The sequence below is a fragment of the Centruroides vittatus genome, unplaced genomic scaffold, assembly GCF_030686945.1.
Source record: "Centruroides vittatus isolate TY-2023 unplaced genomic scaffold, ASM3068694v2 contig_979, whole genome shotgun sequence".
Classification (NCBI taxonomy): domain Eukaryota; kingdom Metazoa; phylum Arthropoda; class Arachnida; order Scorpiones; family Buthidae; genus Centruroides; species Centruroides vittatus.
The window spans coordinates 965,985-981,369 of NW_027122650.1; the positions used below are offsets into that span (position 1 = coordinate 965,985).

At 29.5% G+C, this 15,385-nt stretch overlaps 1 protein-coding gene across 3 annotated transcripts in view; it reads right to left on the minus strand.

Moving 5' to 3' along the window:
- Positions 1-4,766: 4,766 nt before the first annotated feature.
- LOC136985771 (protein NEDD1-like) overlaps positions 4,767-15,385 on the minus strand; it is an 85,464-nt gene continuing 74,845 nt past the window's right edge. Inside the window, exons 11-14 of one of the 3 annotated variants that reach the window (XM_067283115.1) lie at positions 11,728-11,794; positions 6,283-6,650; positions 5,107-5,337; positions 4,767-5,022 (exon numbers count right to left, since the gene is read on the minus strand). In XM_067283115.1, coding sequence (XP_067139216.1) covers positions 4,915-5,022; positions 5,107-5,337; positions 6,283-6,650; positions 11,728-11,794 — 774 coding nt within the window. In that variant the 3' untranslated portion in view covers positions 4,767-4,914. The remainder of the gene's footprint in view (positions 5,023-5,106; positions 5,338-6,282; positions 6,651-11,727; positions 11,795-15,385) is intronic. The other 2 variants (XM_067283117.1, XM_067283116.1) reach the window with 2 other exon arrangements.

The window sequence follows — 15,385 nt, forward strand, 5'->3', positions numbered from 1 at the left end:
CAGCATTAGACTTAGCTCTATCACCAATTGATAAATTGCTGATGATAAAAGTTGCATATCATGAGTCATGAACAATAGGAACAGTTGTGCTAGAAAGAATTGGGAAATGAATATCTTTGGAAACAGTTGGGACACAGATGATCAGTGATAAAAGTGACCAGTTGCTGCTTCCAGGTGGTAATCTGATCTTGGTAATCAATGATGGTGTCCATCTGCTCTAATAAGTCTTAGTAGAGGATTAAGTCACAATTGCAGTTGGTGAAAGAGTTGGCTCTTATTTGGGCAGTGAATTGATTGAGAATGCTTAGAAGCATACTAAAGATGCCTAAGTATTAGTGATTTGGTGAGAACTTCCTACAATAATTCTTTCTTGAGATTAAACTTTATTTTATTAAACTGAAACATAAAAATAATAACATTATTAAATTAATTTTTACCCACTCAAAACCCAGTATGGTCTCCATCAAATGAAATTACTGGGGTCTTGTTATACAATTTAATCTTAAAGACAAATATATTGTAATATTAGTACCTATCTTTATACAATTACAATTCAAGTCTTTGAATAATTTTTCTTTAAAACAAAGTATCAGATTTATTAGCAAATGTAATACTTTGTTCTCACTAATTACATATTCTATCTTGAACTGTTTATTGTTCAGTTTTTCATTTACAAAACTAATAGATCTAATGATGTGACATCATTTTCAGCTAAACTTACAGCTGATTTATTATTGTAAAAATTGTTGTTCTAGTAAATGAGATTTCAGCTAGTTCCTTTTTTACACTATGCAAAACAGAAGTTATTTCTGCATCACATTCTGATAATGAAACATTTACTTATGCCTTTGAGGACCAACCTATCTGACAATCAGTGGCTTCTTACATAAAGTTGGTATTAGATTTATCATTATTTTTTCCCACACCTCCAACTAGCATCATCATAGCCTTCTAGTTTTAGTTCTCCTTTTAGATACATAATTCCTTGTTCAGTACTTCAAGTATATACTTGATATGTTATGATGCTGTGAAATGAATATTTCTTTTGGGTCCTTAATTTGAATGAAGCTGTTGGTGGAAATGCTAAGTCTGGCAATGTGTTTGTTCCTGGTACCATCTTGGATAAAATTTTCTAATTTCAGAATTTTCATCCATAGGTTTATTCACATTTGCAGTTTTCCATGTTGTATCATTTTAAAATATATGTTGTTTGTTTCATACTCAATCATTTTTTTTCACTATTTCAATATCTAGAAATATTATCTGCACTTGTTTTCTTTCAGCTCAATTGTTTTATTTTTATAATAGCTACCTCTAATATAGGGTTTTCCAACAGAGTAAGTATTGATCCGTTAGAGGTAACTGAGCAAATTACATATTGTGCATGCGTATACAGTATATTTTAATATAGTTTAATTTATAGAAAAAAATTTTTCTTAAAAGGGGTTGATACACAAAAAAAGCTTGGGAACCCAATCTGCTCTAATATCTTTGGATCAGAATTAGACTATCATATCATCTTCATGTGACAATAACTTTCCACCAGGGAATATTTTTAACCATTCTCTGATTCAATTCATCATTCTTTTTATATTTAATTTCATTCTCTACATCAGCAATGGGCAACCCATGGCCTGCATTGCACAAAATATTAATAAGTATATCAATTTTCTGATTTAAGCAAAAATTCTATTGTTATTTTCTACAATTTAGTAAAAAGAAAAACAAGAAATCGGCTAACAGACTCATGTGAAAACTAAAACTAGCAGTGACTAATATTCAACCAAATATTTTGGATATATTACGTTCACATCAGTGACAGAAGTCAAATTAAGCATACTTATGTTAATTTATAATCATATATGAATAAATAATTGTGATTTACCCATGTTTTTTTTCCTCGTGTGTGACCTGTATCAGTTTACAAGTTTTAAAAGTGGCTCTTACATAGAACTAGGTTGCCCACCCTTGCTCTATAGTTCAATATTATTTTAAAATAGACTATTTTGAATATTCAACTTTGTTAAATACCTGTAATAAGGTGCTTTTCTTGAGTTATATCTGTAGTTCTACACTTTGACTATTAGCTAATCCATAAGTTGTCTTCTGTCCCTTTCCTGTTTCCAATTTCTCATATATTCTCTTATCTTTGCCTGCATTACCCTTCACTCAGCAGCTCATTTTTCTTTGGATTCCTCATCTTCACTGATCCATAATTATGACTAAATGATTACCAAAAATATTTTTTTGGCCTTAGAAGAAAGAAAACAAATATATGTCTTCTTAAGGCCAGGAAAAAAACAAATGCAGTTGTTAAAATTCAGGTAGGTCAAAAGAATCGTCTGCAATTTAAAAAGATTTGTAAACACAAATATTGAGATGCTTGTTTTTGACAAGAAGCAAATGCATAAATTTACCTATATTTGGATAATTTTCTGCAATAAATAATGTATGATCAGATTCTAATACATCATTACACATTACATTTGAAGATTTCTGGCATGATTTAGAACTTTCATATAGGAAAATTCTTTTTAAAATGGAAAAACATTTTTTCTTATTGTTTGCGTATTGTAACATTGAAAAATAACTATGTAAACCACTAAATAACTAGTTACGTAATGCTGCATCAGCGTGTAGTCGGAACGAAGCTTCTCGCACCTTTATTTTCTACATTATGAGGGAAAAAAGTAACAAAGAATCATTCATTCTCAACAATATATTTGATTTCTATTGGAACCAATATAAGGTCAGAATAAGCCATTAATTAATTGCTATGCCAACATCTCATGAAATTCTGTCTATCACTACAGGCCTTGGACTTACAGATTGACTAGTAGTGATGTTTATTGTAACTCTAAAAACACCGAGTCAGTTATTTTTTCCACTCAACTCAATGTAACATAGGTAAGACCAATAGCTGTCTCTTTTTTCCCTATATCTATTTTGATTTTTGGAAGAGTTAATCCCTGTGATTTATGTATAGTCATCGAGTATGCTTAGGTAAGGGCAAACTGTCTACGAGATCGCAATATACTGCCATCGTTCGAAGAGCGTGTTACGGGGATTATTGGAAACAGATTACCATAGATGAAAGGTCCCTGATAGCTATCAAATTCCACTAAAATAGAGGAAGAGCTGGAGGGCGAGCATTAGGAGCATATATAATATAGCGTATAGTTCCTAGTGAACCATTGACGAGACCTCCTTGCACGCATAAGTTGACTCTCAGCATGATTCTGGCATTAACTGAGAGATTCAAATACTTGGAGAGACCAAGAGCTGAGTCATCTTTGGACGAAGGCAGGGCAATATCTGGAGTGTTTTCAGATGCTATATAAGCAAGAGGGGCATCCAGTGGACTGCAAGAAGTCTTTGTTACGTTGTTTAACTTGCTCATTTGTTGGATATAGCTCTACTGCCGTTTAGAACTGATCAAGTTCATCTCTGGATAAATAGGCTTGATTTCTTGTCATGGGAATGTTCAGATCTGTATCAGAGAAATCACCCAAAGCTAGATGTTGTAAGACTAATGTTGTGAAGGAACTATCTGCACTATTTTGTCTATGAGAATTAGTAAGTTCAATGAACTTCTCAAAAGAATCAAATGTAATGTAATGTCCCAACAGGGTCCCTACCTTGTTGGGACATTACATTGTAAAAAACACTTGAGTAGAGGAGTATCTTCAACAGGAGGAAGCTGATGAAAATCACCAAACAAATAAAGAATCCACCAAATGGCTCATCTTTCTCGGGGTTTATCTCCCTCAATCTTCTCTCGATCATGTAAAGCATTCTTGCACTAATCATTGACATTTCATCGATGATGATGAATTTGAGCGACTTCATCTCAATCTGGAATCTCTGTGCAGCATCTCCATTTAGAGATCAAAATTTCGTACTAACGATAGGAAGACAAAGGAGAGAATGGATCGTAAAGCCATCAATATTGATCGATGCTGCTCCACATTTTAAAAAGAAAACTTTTTAAACTTAATAAATACACATTATTCTATAAAGATTCTTTATATCTAGTTAGCGATAACATTTACCTTTCAAAATTACCATTTTAATGCTTGTCATATTTTCCGACCACTTCTACAGTGTGTGCAGGAAGCGACTAACACATGACTTAATGCATCCCTTGTCAACCTTAGAGTTTATAATGAGTTGTCCGATCTTGATGAAATTTTCTAGGACAACTCATCATCACTCAAGGATGAACTGATTAAAATTTCAACTCTCAAAAATGATCCATACTGAAGAAAAATGTGATCTTCATTTTGACCCCTATCTCCAGTTCTACAAAAATGGATCATTTTTGAGAATTTAAATTTTAATCAGTTCATCCTTGAGTGATGATGAGTCGTCCTAGAAAATTTCATCAAGATCGGACAACTCATTCTAGAGTTATAATGTTGACAAGGAATGCATGAAGTCAAGTGTTAGTCGTCACTTCGTTCCGACAATTAATATGCATTATATATATTTTTCTGAAAATAAGTTTGATTTTATTTGACTATTAGCAGCTTTTCTAGTCATTCATATGCCTTCCCCGGAGTAAAAGAAAATCTCAAATCAGACTCACATTTATGTAAAAATGTATGAAAGTATTATAAAAAACCTGAATGCTAAAATGGTGATTTTGTTCAGAAAAAACATGTTCCAGATGATTTCCCCAAATCTCTAATAAAAATATATAATCAAAATAACTTTTATTTATAACAAATTAGTAAATATAAAATTTATTTATATCTAACATTTTTGTTTGTTTACATTCAAAAAAATATAAACAACACCGGAATTTTAAAATTAATCTTTATAGTCCATGAGAATATTTTAAAAATATAGCTAAATATATTATGTACATGATGGTAATTACAAGGCACAAAATATTTCAAAAAGTTTGCAGTTTCAGTAAACCATCTTCAATTTTTCATTTTCTTCCCTTAACCTTTCAACTTCAGCAATGAGATGCTGTTCATTTACCAATGTTTGTTTCAGAAGCTCTTGTATTTCAATCTAAAATATAATTTTTTTAAATTTAAAACAAAAAGATTAATAGAAAAATTATTTTTGTAATAAATTTGATTATCTTCTAATTACCAACTGAATCTGAAACTGTCTTATCATTTCAAACTGAAGCTGATTGTGTTCTCTACGGAGTGTGTCGTGCAGATCTACGACAGAATCGTCGACAACCTGACGGACGCAGTTCCTCAGAAGCTGTTGAATTTCTTGCTGCATCTGTTCTTTGAATGTATTCTGAACTATAAGATGTATTTCTTCTTTAAAAGTATTGTGAACTGTTGTCTTTATCAGGTCTTTTATAGAATTCTGAAACACATTAAAGTGATATATAAAATTTAAATATATGAAGATGTAGAAAGGAAAAAAATTATTATTTTAGCATAAACAATTATTTGTACTTTTTAAGAATTACAAGAAATAAAAGCAAAGTTGAAAATAAGTGTTAAAAATCATTAAATCTCAGAATAAGCTCTGCATAATTGTATATTTTCATATCCTTAAGTTTTAATCGATAAATTTTTAAGTATTAGTATACAAATATGATTTTAAGTACATTAATTCTATTCATGCTAAAGTGTATTATTACTAAACTAAATTTTGTATAATAGATATGACAACTAACATTTTGAAATGAAGAATCTCTAATCTGTTCTATCAACCATAAAGTTAATGCTGTTTGTAATTTACTTTTACATTATTTCCCTTTTAAATATTAAGAAGCATTGCAGATATATAATAATTATTATTTTATATACAGTTCTTAATTTCACCAAAGTATAGATCTGATTTATCTTTTCTAAACCATCAAAAGATAACCAATTTCCAAAAATATCATTTTAAAGAATAAGCACACTATTACATTGAAAAAATTTTTTGTAAGCAACTACTAATTACCAGATTTGCAATCACCAGATTACCAATCATGCAAATCTGGTAATTGTTGGGTCAAATTTCCATAAAAGAGAATAAAAACTCTGTTTTATGGAAATTTGACATCTTAAATAACTTTCAATTGTGCATACAAAATTTTTTATAACTATTTTTGTGTATTTAGCAAAAAGTAATGTTGGTAAAATCTGAGAAATTATAAAGTTTAATATCAGTAATAATCTCATACTATTTCCTTATTGTTTATTATTCAGTTTACATAATTATAAAAAAAATATATATATTAATAGATCAGTTTTACAGAAAAATATGCTACTAAGACAAATGCTTTTTTTATAAAACAAATTGCAAAGAAAAACTTACAGAAATTACATTATGACCTTCCTTAGTAATTGATGAATCCAAATCTATTTTATGTCCATTTTCATTCATGTTAAGTTCATTTTCAACTTTATCATTTGTTACATTTTGAAATATCTGATTATTTGAATGATCCTCCAGAGTTACTGATTTTAAATTATCTTGATTAGAAAGTGATTTTGGTATGGAATTTTCATTTGAATCGGTCCATGCTCCCAATGTTTCTATATGTCGAGTGCCAGAATTATGAATGTTTGATGCATGGGAAGATTTTTCTTTCAATGATAAAGAGGCAAGACCATCACTGTTACTCACTGATTCTTGAGAATTATCTATATTACAGGCTTGCCTTAGTAGACACTGTTCAATTTCTGAAATAATATAGTTAAATATTTTGTTAGCTTTATAGAATATATTCAATTCGTGTCTACATCTATGTGACAATGTCGTGGGTGGCATTTTGTTACCTCATTATGAACCACATCTTGAATCATTCTTGTGAAAAGACATGATGATTCTGGTGTACATTGTTTTGTACTCTGTGACATACCATTTGAACAAACCAATTTGTCTAGTGAACAGGCTTCAGCTGCTTAAAGTGTTCAACACCTGTGTTACTCCAAGGCATGCTAAATACTGTGTCAACCTTTGATGGTTCATGAAAAAACCAACAAGCAATGGTAAACCATTTCACAAATCTTCATGTGATTTCAAATGTTGTGCTGCAGGATCTTTTGCCATAACCAAAGTAGTTTATTGAGTGTAACAGTACACTGTTCCCAACATTGTTACATAGATGTGGATGTGGCTGAACAGAACATACACATGCATGAAAATATTTACAAATCTACAAACTAAATAATAAAAGGTAATTTTCTCTTTGATTATGCAAATTCAAAATTGAGTTTTTAATGTTAACCTGTAAAAATACATGTTTGATTTGTTTGTTATTCAGTGAATGACTAAATGATGAAATATTAAAATATTTATATTTTTATAGCATAAAAGAAATTTTTTGACATTTTACACACACAAATCTCTACATAGTTATAATTATATCAATAAAATATTGCAAAAATTAAACTGAAAAATGAAATACAAGAATAAAAGAATTGAAACTTAAAATTGTTTTACATTTGTTAACATTCTGTATGGATGATGGTAACCTTTAATACTCAAACTTTTGAAGAATACAACAATGTCATTCACTGTTTTCTGTCAATCAGAAAGACTTACAAGATGTTTTTGAAACAGTTTTATTTCATATATTATTCACATTGAAAAGGGCCACACAGATGACTGAAACATGTAAATTATAGCAGCTAAAATGTATTTATTATTAAAATGTATAAAATTACATTAATTACAAAACCTTAATAAATTTTATAAACTTAGTTTCATAGAAATTGTCAGCAATATATAATAAGTTTTACATAAGGTTTTTCAATTAATGTATGTGCTGTACATATATGTATTTATTAAGGTTTTGTAATTAATGTACAGTACATACACATTTCATCTATTGTAGTCTACATGTTTCAGCCATCTAAGTGGCCCTCTTCAATGTAGAGTAGTGTGTAAAATAAAACTGTTTTAAAAACACCATACAAGTCTTCCTTGTACATGGTGTTCCATGACATTCCTTATTCTAACTTGCAAGGAATAACATGGTATCTTAAATTTATTCTGAATTTATTGGCATCAGTATGTTAGAGAATAACTTGTGTTCCTGACAGATGTGATTTAATAAATTAAAGAAAGAAATCAAACATTTTCATTGCAATCATTGCAGTTAGATTCTAACTCTTTTCATGAAAAGAGTTAGAATCTACCTGCAAGATTCAACTTAAGAAAACAAACCTTGCACCAGAGTTAATTTTTAAAAAATATCATACTTAATTAAACTAAAAATTCCAGTACCTGACATTTTTTACTACAGAACAAAAATTACAAATTCCAGTTATTCAAAATCTCAAACACTTAAACTGATTATGAAAAGAACATAGAAGAAAACCCTTTAACAGCACCATTAACTTACAATTCAATAGCTACACATTGACCATTAGAAATGAAGGTTAATTTGCTGTGTTCTTGTGTTATGTTGAGTTAATATGTTGTAGTCTTCAATATGATTATGCCGAATTGAATTGACAGTAGTTGCTATATGAACATGGAATAATTTAGTTATGGTGACTATAATTTCAACTATGCTAGAATGACCAGAATGAACTATGCAAAATTACCCAGTTTGTCATATATACCTCACTAAAGAACTCATCAATATCTGAGGAGCAAAAATATCTGTTAAGACAGTAAAACTGAGAGAGCACTAAAAAAAGTTTCTACCTCACTGTTTTGGTAGTGCCTGCAAGATAGCCAATAATGAGTCACTGACTGCTCTATACTACAATAGGGACATGCCTATGATTTTGCCAGATGATGAGAAAAGCATGTTTCCAATGTCAGTTTGACAATGTTCTTTTATTCATTGCTGATTTGCATACCGAAAAGCTTGCAATACAAGTCTCCCTCATACAACACAGTTTTGCTCTAACACGGTTTGAAAATTGGGGTTATCCCCATACAACACAACTTCTGGACTTGCTCTAACATGGTTTTGGAAATCCTCCACACAAAAATTCACATCTTTTAAGTGTGAACTTCATTATTTGATATTTTTTTTTTATTCAAGTAAGCACATGTGTTGTCTCAAATTTGCCCACAGATTTTAGAATATTCAATATTCTAAAATTAAAATTTTCAATTTGTTTTGTGCTTTTTGTCAGGTTTAATGAAAACTGATAGGAAAGCTAGGACAAGGAAGAAAAAATTCTATCAACCAGGTGTCCTAGCTTTTAGACTTTAGCCTTTAATCTATAAAAACGAAGCATAGTGACTGTCTTAATCTTTGTATTTAGTAAAGTTCTTTTAAACTTTTTTTAACCATAGGTAAATAATCATTTGTAAAAATGACAAATGAAATACAGCAGTATCTTGGTATTCAAACTGTCCCCAACTGGAACAATTTGGTATTTGAGCACAAATTCTGAAAAAATGATCTCAAGTGAACAAACGCAACCAGTTAGAACAAATTATTGATTAATAACACATTTTTATTTTGTCATCCATAGAAAATTATGATAAAGATGATGATGATGATGATATTTCTGATCAAGATTAACAAAATTGCTCAGAAGATGACAATACTTTGAAAAAGAGAACACCCTTGTTTAACTAAAATTAATGTTAACAATACCTTTAATTGTAATTATTAGTTAATCATTGATTGGAAATATATGTTTATTAAAGCAATCAATACTTTTTTCTCTTAGTAATGAAAAAGAATAGTATACTTTTGTTAACTTCTGGAATGTAATCCTAGAATGTTTTGAATTAGTCCTTTGTTTCATATAGCACAGATTTGCATAAGACAGCACTTTTTGGAACATATCTACCATGTTATGCAAGGGATACATACCTGTACATGTCTCTATACCAACATTCACTTATAAAAACTGAAAATTCAAAAAAGCTATAGTTATGTGTTTTACTTTAATTTGTAATCTTCTTTTACCTATTTTTTCCATTGACTCTACTCCTGTTAATTGATTTATTGTTCAATGATCTGGGAATAATCTTTGTTAGGTAACTTACTTTTAAAAATCATATTGATAAAATAGTTAAATCTTTGGCTATTAGACATGGAATATTATGGTGATTTTGTAAACCTATCTTATCTAAAAGTGCATTAACAGCTATCTGATTTTTTTACTAATTTTCAGTCTTGCATAGATTGTGGATTACTCATTTGGTCTATGGCTACACCTTCCCTTTAGATAAAATTGCTAGAGTTGTTGAAAAAGTTTATTTATCTTTTAATAAATTATGCAATTTACCATGCACTCAGAATGCTAACTTTACAAGGATTAGATTAGGTTTTCCTTCATTTTTGGTAGCTTTCACTTTAGAACATGTGTTTATTGTAAAGAATTATTATCAAAATTCTAATTCTCTAATTGGTGTGTTAACAGTGCTAGCAGAGTTATTAGACCATTCATCTTCAAAAACAACATTACTTCTGCTGCATATGCTGAATTATTGGAAAAGAAGTTTTATCCCAAAATGCTTGTTGGGCATAAACATTGTTGTGCATGGTTTATGCAAGATAGTGCAAGGCCCCATCACACAGCAAGTGTTCAAAACCCTTTACAGTATGTAATCAGATTTGATTATGATAAATATGCTGGTATTGGCATGGAGTAGCTGCCTTATAGCCCTGACTTAGCTCCATAAAAAGAAATCACACGGGTTTATCTTAAAGATAGACACAATAAAAAAAGAAATAATGGTATGAAATTCTAGAAGGAGTAATCAAGTAATTAAATTAATTAGTTAAAAATTTAAGAAAAGTGGAAAAACCCCACTTTCTTTTTCTCATCCACTTGCAAAATTATGAGATAAAAACCGATCAAACATCGGTCTAAGTCAACAGTCACTAGGATGTTTGGACTTAGGTGGCAAGGTAGTCAATTATTAATGATGGGAAACTGTCAAACTGAAGAATGAGTTTTGCTTGAATTAAAAATCATCCTGTATTTATATTTATGTTTGTGAATCTGGGGAACAGATATTGTTATTCAGGACTTTTTACATATAACCAGAAAGATTATATGTAAAAATAAATAAATAAATTCCAAACGATTCTATATTTATAGATATGACTAACATATTTAACTTAGTAAAATTTTAATAATAAATGGAATCATATCCCATTATGAGATTATGCAAATGAAGCTCTCACAGGGAAGTGTTGAGATAGCAGTCAAGATTTTCTAGCATTACCCAAAACTCAAAATAGTTAATTATTTATTTCTAGTTAAGTATAACTATAAATCAAAAATTCTCTTTTACTATCTCACATATTTATTTCTAATTTAAATCTAAAATGATCAATTTCTATACCATCTGAATTTAACAGACAAATAATAATATAGAAATGTTTTTAATCATACTGTAAGTAGACAGGTGTGTTTATACACATCATGACAAATAAGAACTGGTTTTGATGACGACATCTGATATCAAACAAATATATCAATAGTAAGTTAAAAAGCCACTTTTGTGAATTAAATTATAGATTGGAAAATTATTCGTGTAACTTTTGTAGCTCATATTAATTGTTATTTAAAGCATTTTCCATTATTTTTTCTTTTTTGAAAGATTTAAGTGTAAGATGTAGATTTATAAAAAATTTAAAATATTAGATAAAATATAATATAATATATTCTAGAAGTCAAAATCCCAAGTTTAAGATTTCCATCTTTATATTTAAATGTAAATCTATTTGTTATGAAAATAAAAAGATTATTATATAATATGCTATGATCTGAATCCACTAAATTGGATGGAAAAGAATTCACTAAAATTTTAAATGTTAATTTTTATTACCTTGAGATGATGGAGACGGATGAAAATTCTTTAACAGAGAGGGCAATGTCAACTCAGTAGAAAGAAACTGAAAATTTATTAAAAAAACATTATTTTTGTTAAATAATAATCTATGAATTTATTTTAATCTAATGCAATAAAAATATTAATAATACTGTAGCCTCATTAATTTGAATTGAGGGAGAGACTTAAACAGTTTTAATTGAACCATTTCTGAAAAAAAATTTTAACAACATTATTCTGCTTGTCGTGTTTAATCAATGAGAAATACAAATTAAAGGTACAGTAGCTCATGAGAAGCCATAACAAGCAAGCACTACAAGGCAACTATAAGCCATCCTAATCTTATGCCCACTGATTTGAAATGTTTTTAAATTTTAATTAATTCAATTTATTTTTAAATTTAATTTTTTAAAATTAATTTATTAATTTTAAATTCAATCTTTAAATTTCAAAAATCGGAAGATGTTAATCTACTAATGTTTACTCTTGATCTGAATAAACAGGAAATTCTAATTACAGAGAGGATTTTACATTGACTTAAATAGGAATAAGATGGAGATTAGCATCCAGTTTGAATCAAGAGGAAATTTGAATTAACAAAAGTCTACTGTATTACAAAATTCTTTTCTTATTATACAATAGCTGTGTACTTATTTTCTAAAAATTTCTGATAAGCAGAAAAATGTTATATATAAATTGAAAACAACTGTTTGATTTAAGATTTTGAATTGTTTTTGGCCTCATTTCAGGCCTCTTCAGTATACAGAAAAGAATTATTCTGTTTTACATTCGATTTACATATGTGAGGATCAAGGCGTGACTCTGTGTAAACTTAAGTACATTCTTAAACCTAATTCTCTGTTCTGATTGTTAAGAAAACATTAAATAGAAAACGGATTGAAGGAGGATGAGAAGGATAACATCCATGTCGGTCCCCGTCCCTCACCACTCGGCTGCCCCATTGTGGGCCTGGCCGAACCCATAATGGGCTTGCTATAAGAGGCCCTCTTAGTGTCCACTGGGCGGAAAGAGTTACAAAAAAAAAAAAAAGGATAACATCCGATTGTTAAGTTAAACAGTCCATTGTTAGAGAAGGGAGAAATTCGACCGACAAATGAGTCAATAGCAGACATCAAACTAAATATGGACATGACAGCTGCACTTGGACGTCATAATATCAGTAACGGTAACCCTTCACCTCACACCTGCAGATTCATTATCTAAACATCCGATCACCTGATCATTTTCCCATGCTAAATAGAATATAAGGACGAAGCACCTACAATTTGAGGCAAGTTCATCCATAAGAAGCAGGAAGCAAGTTGCTCCATAAGAAGCAGGCGACACCATTTTCTCGTCGTGTCATATTCGGCGAACCTCCATAGGACAGACATTCCCGGCCCGAACCGGACAATGGATAGAAGACTTGCCATATAGGAATGAACTCCTTTCAAAAGCCGCCTCCTCGCCATATGACATAGAAGATGATGGCTCGAATCGTCATATGAGAACCTTGACCATGACATCGATTACGGCTCAACCTCAACCAAGACAGAGAATAGCATCTCAATAGCATCGTTCTCAGATGTATTTAATAGAAAGTGTAAGCTCTCTCTCTCTCTGGGAAAGTAGTAGTTAAACTGGGAATGCACATCATGAAGTGAGGCATTTGCTCATTGTATTTAGCTGTATATTTTAGCCTCTTGTAACCTTAGAGTTAGATGTTTAATATTATATTATTCATTAACTTCGCTACCTGTCGTTTTTCATCCTATCGACTTACTTGCAACCTCCCCACTCCAGTAATAGCCCTCCTCCTCTGTCCAAGTTGTTGGTAACATTTTTTAAAGCCCTTTATAACTGTGTTCTCACCAACAATATTTCATAATTCTAGTGTTATTCTAACTTTTACAAGAATAAGTGGAATTTTAATTACTTTTTAACTATGCAATTATGAAAATTAGTCATGTTCAATTACATTTTTCTTTCTTTTCAAAATTACTTTAGTTAGAAATATTATTTTTGAGTTTGATTCCCAAATATTTGTAAATACAATCAGCATAAAATGAATTTTTAATTGCTTTCTTACAATTTTTTTTTTTTTACAAATTAACTAAGTATGATTTAAATGCAATTAGAAAATTGTATTCAAAGGATTTGTTTTATAGAAAAATATAGACACTCAACATCTGTATTACAAGAAACTAATTGTAACTTATTACTTTTTTTTTTGTTGATATCAATAAAAATGAAATTAATAAAAGTTATAGAGTAAAAAATTGAGACAATGCCCTACAAACCTACAAGTAGTAGACTACCCAGCACATACATCATACTAAAAGAAATAAGCTTCCTTTCATATTTCACACACATTGCAGAAAGTGTACTTGCAATTATATGACTATCAAAAATGAAATCAGAACTTTGCATTTTGTTTTTGCTTCTTTACTTTTATAATTGTCTAAAACATGGTCTAAAAAAATCCTTAAAAAAAATAAAGGTATTTTATAAAGGGTAAATTTATGTATTCAATAAAATTATATGTTTTAAAATTACAATACAATTTTCATTTTACAATAGCAATAAATTTCCACTGCTTCATAATAAATTTTACAGTAAATTTTCAATGATTTTCTCCTAGTTTTTTTATGATCAATCAATTAGTACTCTTAGGAGTAAAATAAAACAGTTACCAAAATAAATTGCTGCATGAGTTATCAAAACTGATTGTTTTATGACATTCAACAAAATCAATCAGTTTAGTTTAGTCAATTGTTTTTTGACAATCAACTAATCAATTATTTATAATCATGCCAAATACTAAATTCCTGTACATAGAATATGGACTGCAGTATGATAGGTCACTTATTTAGTTGACATTTAGCATTGCTGGACAATCATTGCACCAATCAGTGCAAATTTTAGGGTCAGTTTACTCTGTATGATGTGTATCACAGTTATCAAAATTGAAGAAAACTTTAATCAGACTTAGATGTAAGTCAACGCTCAAATATAGATCAAGAGTGATTTATTCCTTTTTTAAAACTAGGAAAAACATTGACTAATACTTAGGCCAAACAGGTTTATAATGCTGAAATGTGAATGTATTTTTCTATAAAATTAAAAATTTGTATAGTTAGGGAAATTCCTTTCTGCAGAAACAGTAAAGTCACACTGCATGACAACTTTGATATAAATAATCACTGTGGATAAGTAAAAATTTGAAATGAGACATATGCTTTATAACCAATATTTTTATGTAACAGAATATCTCAGTGTTTTTCAACTATTTTTTTAGTAGTGGCATTCTTAATGGTGGTGGTGTCACAAAACAAAATAAAATGATTTAAGTGTTGTAAAAACAAATTATGTGACACCTCTAGATTGTTAATATGATATTGTGTCAGTGTGTCAATTAAAAATCACTGGAAGTCAGTCATTTTTGTAAGAAATACTATATTATAAATACAAAATTTTGATATTTCATGCATTATCTATGAAATGCACCTCATAAAACATACTAAAGCATGAAATAACAATATAATATATTATTATTATTAATATAAGTAATAATATATTATGTTTTCAAATGAATTATTAGAAAGTGAATCTAGTGAAAGTTAAGAAAAAGAAAGTATAAAAGTCAAATTGCATT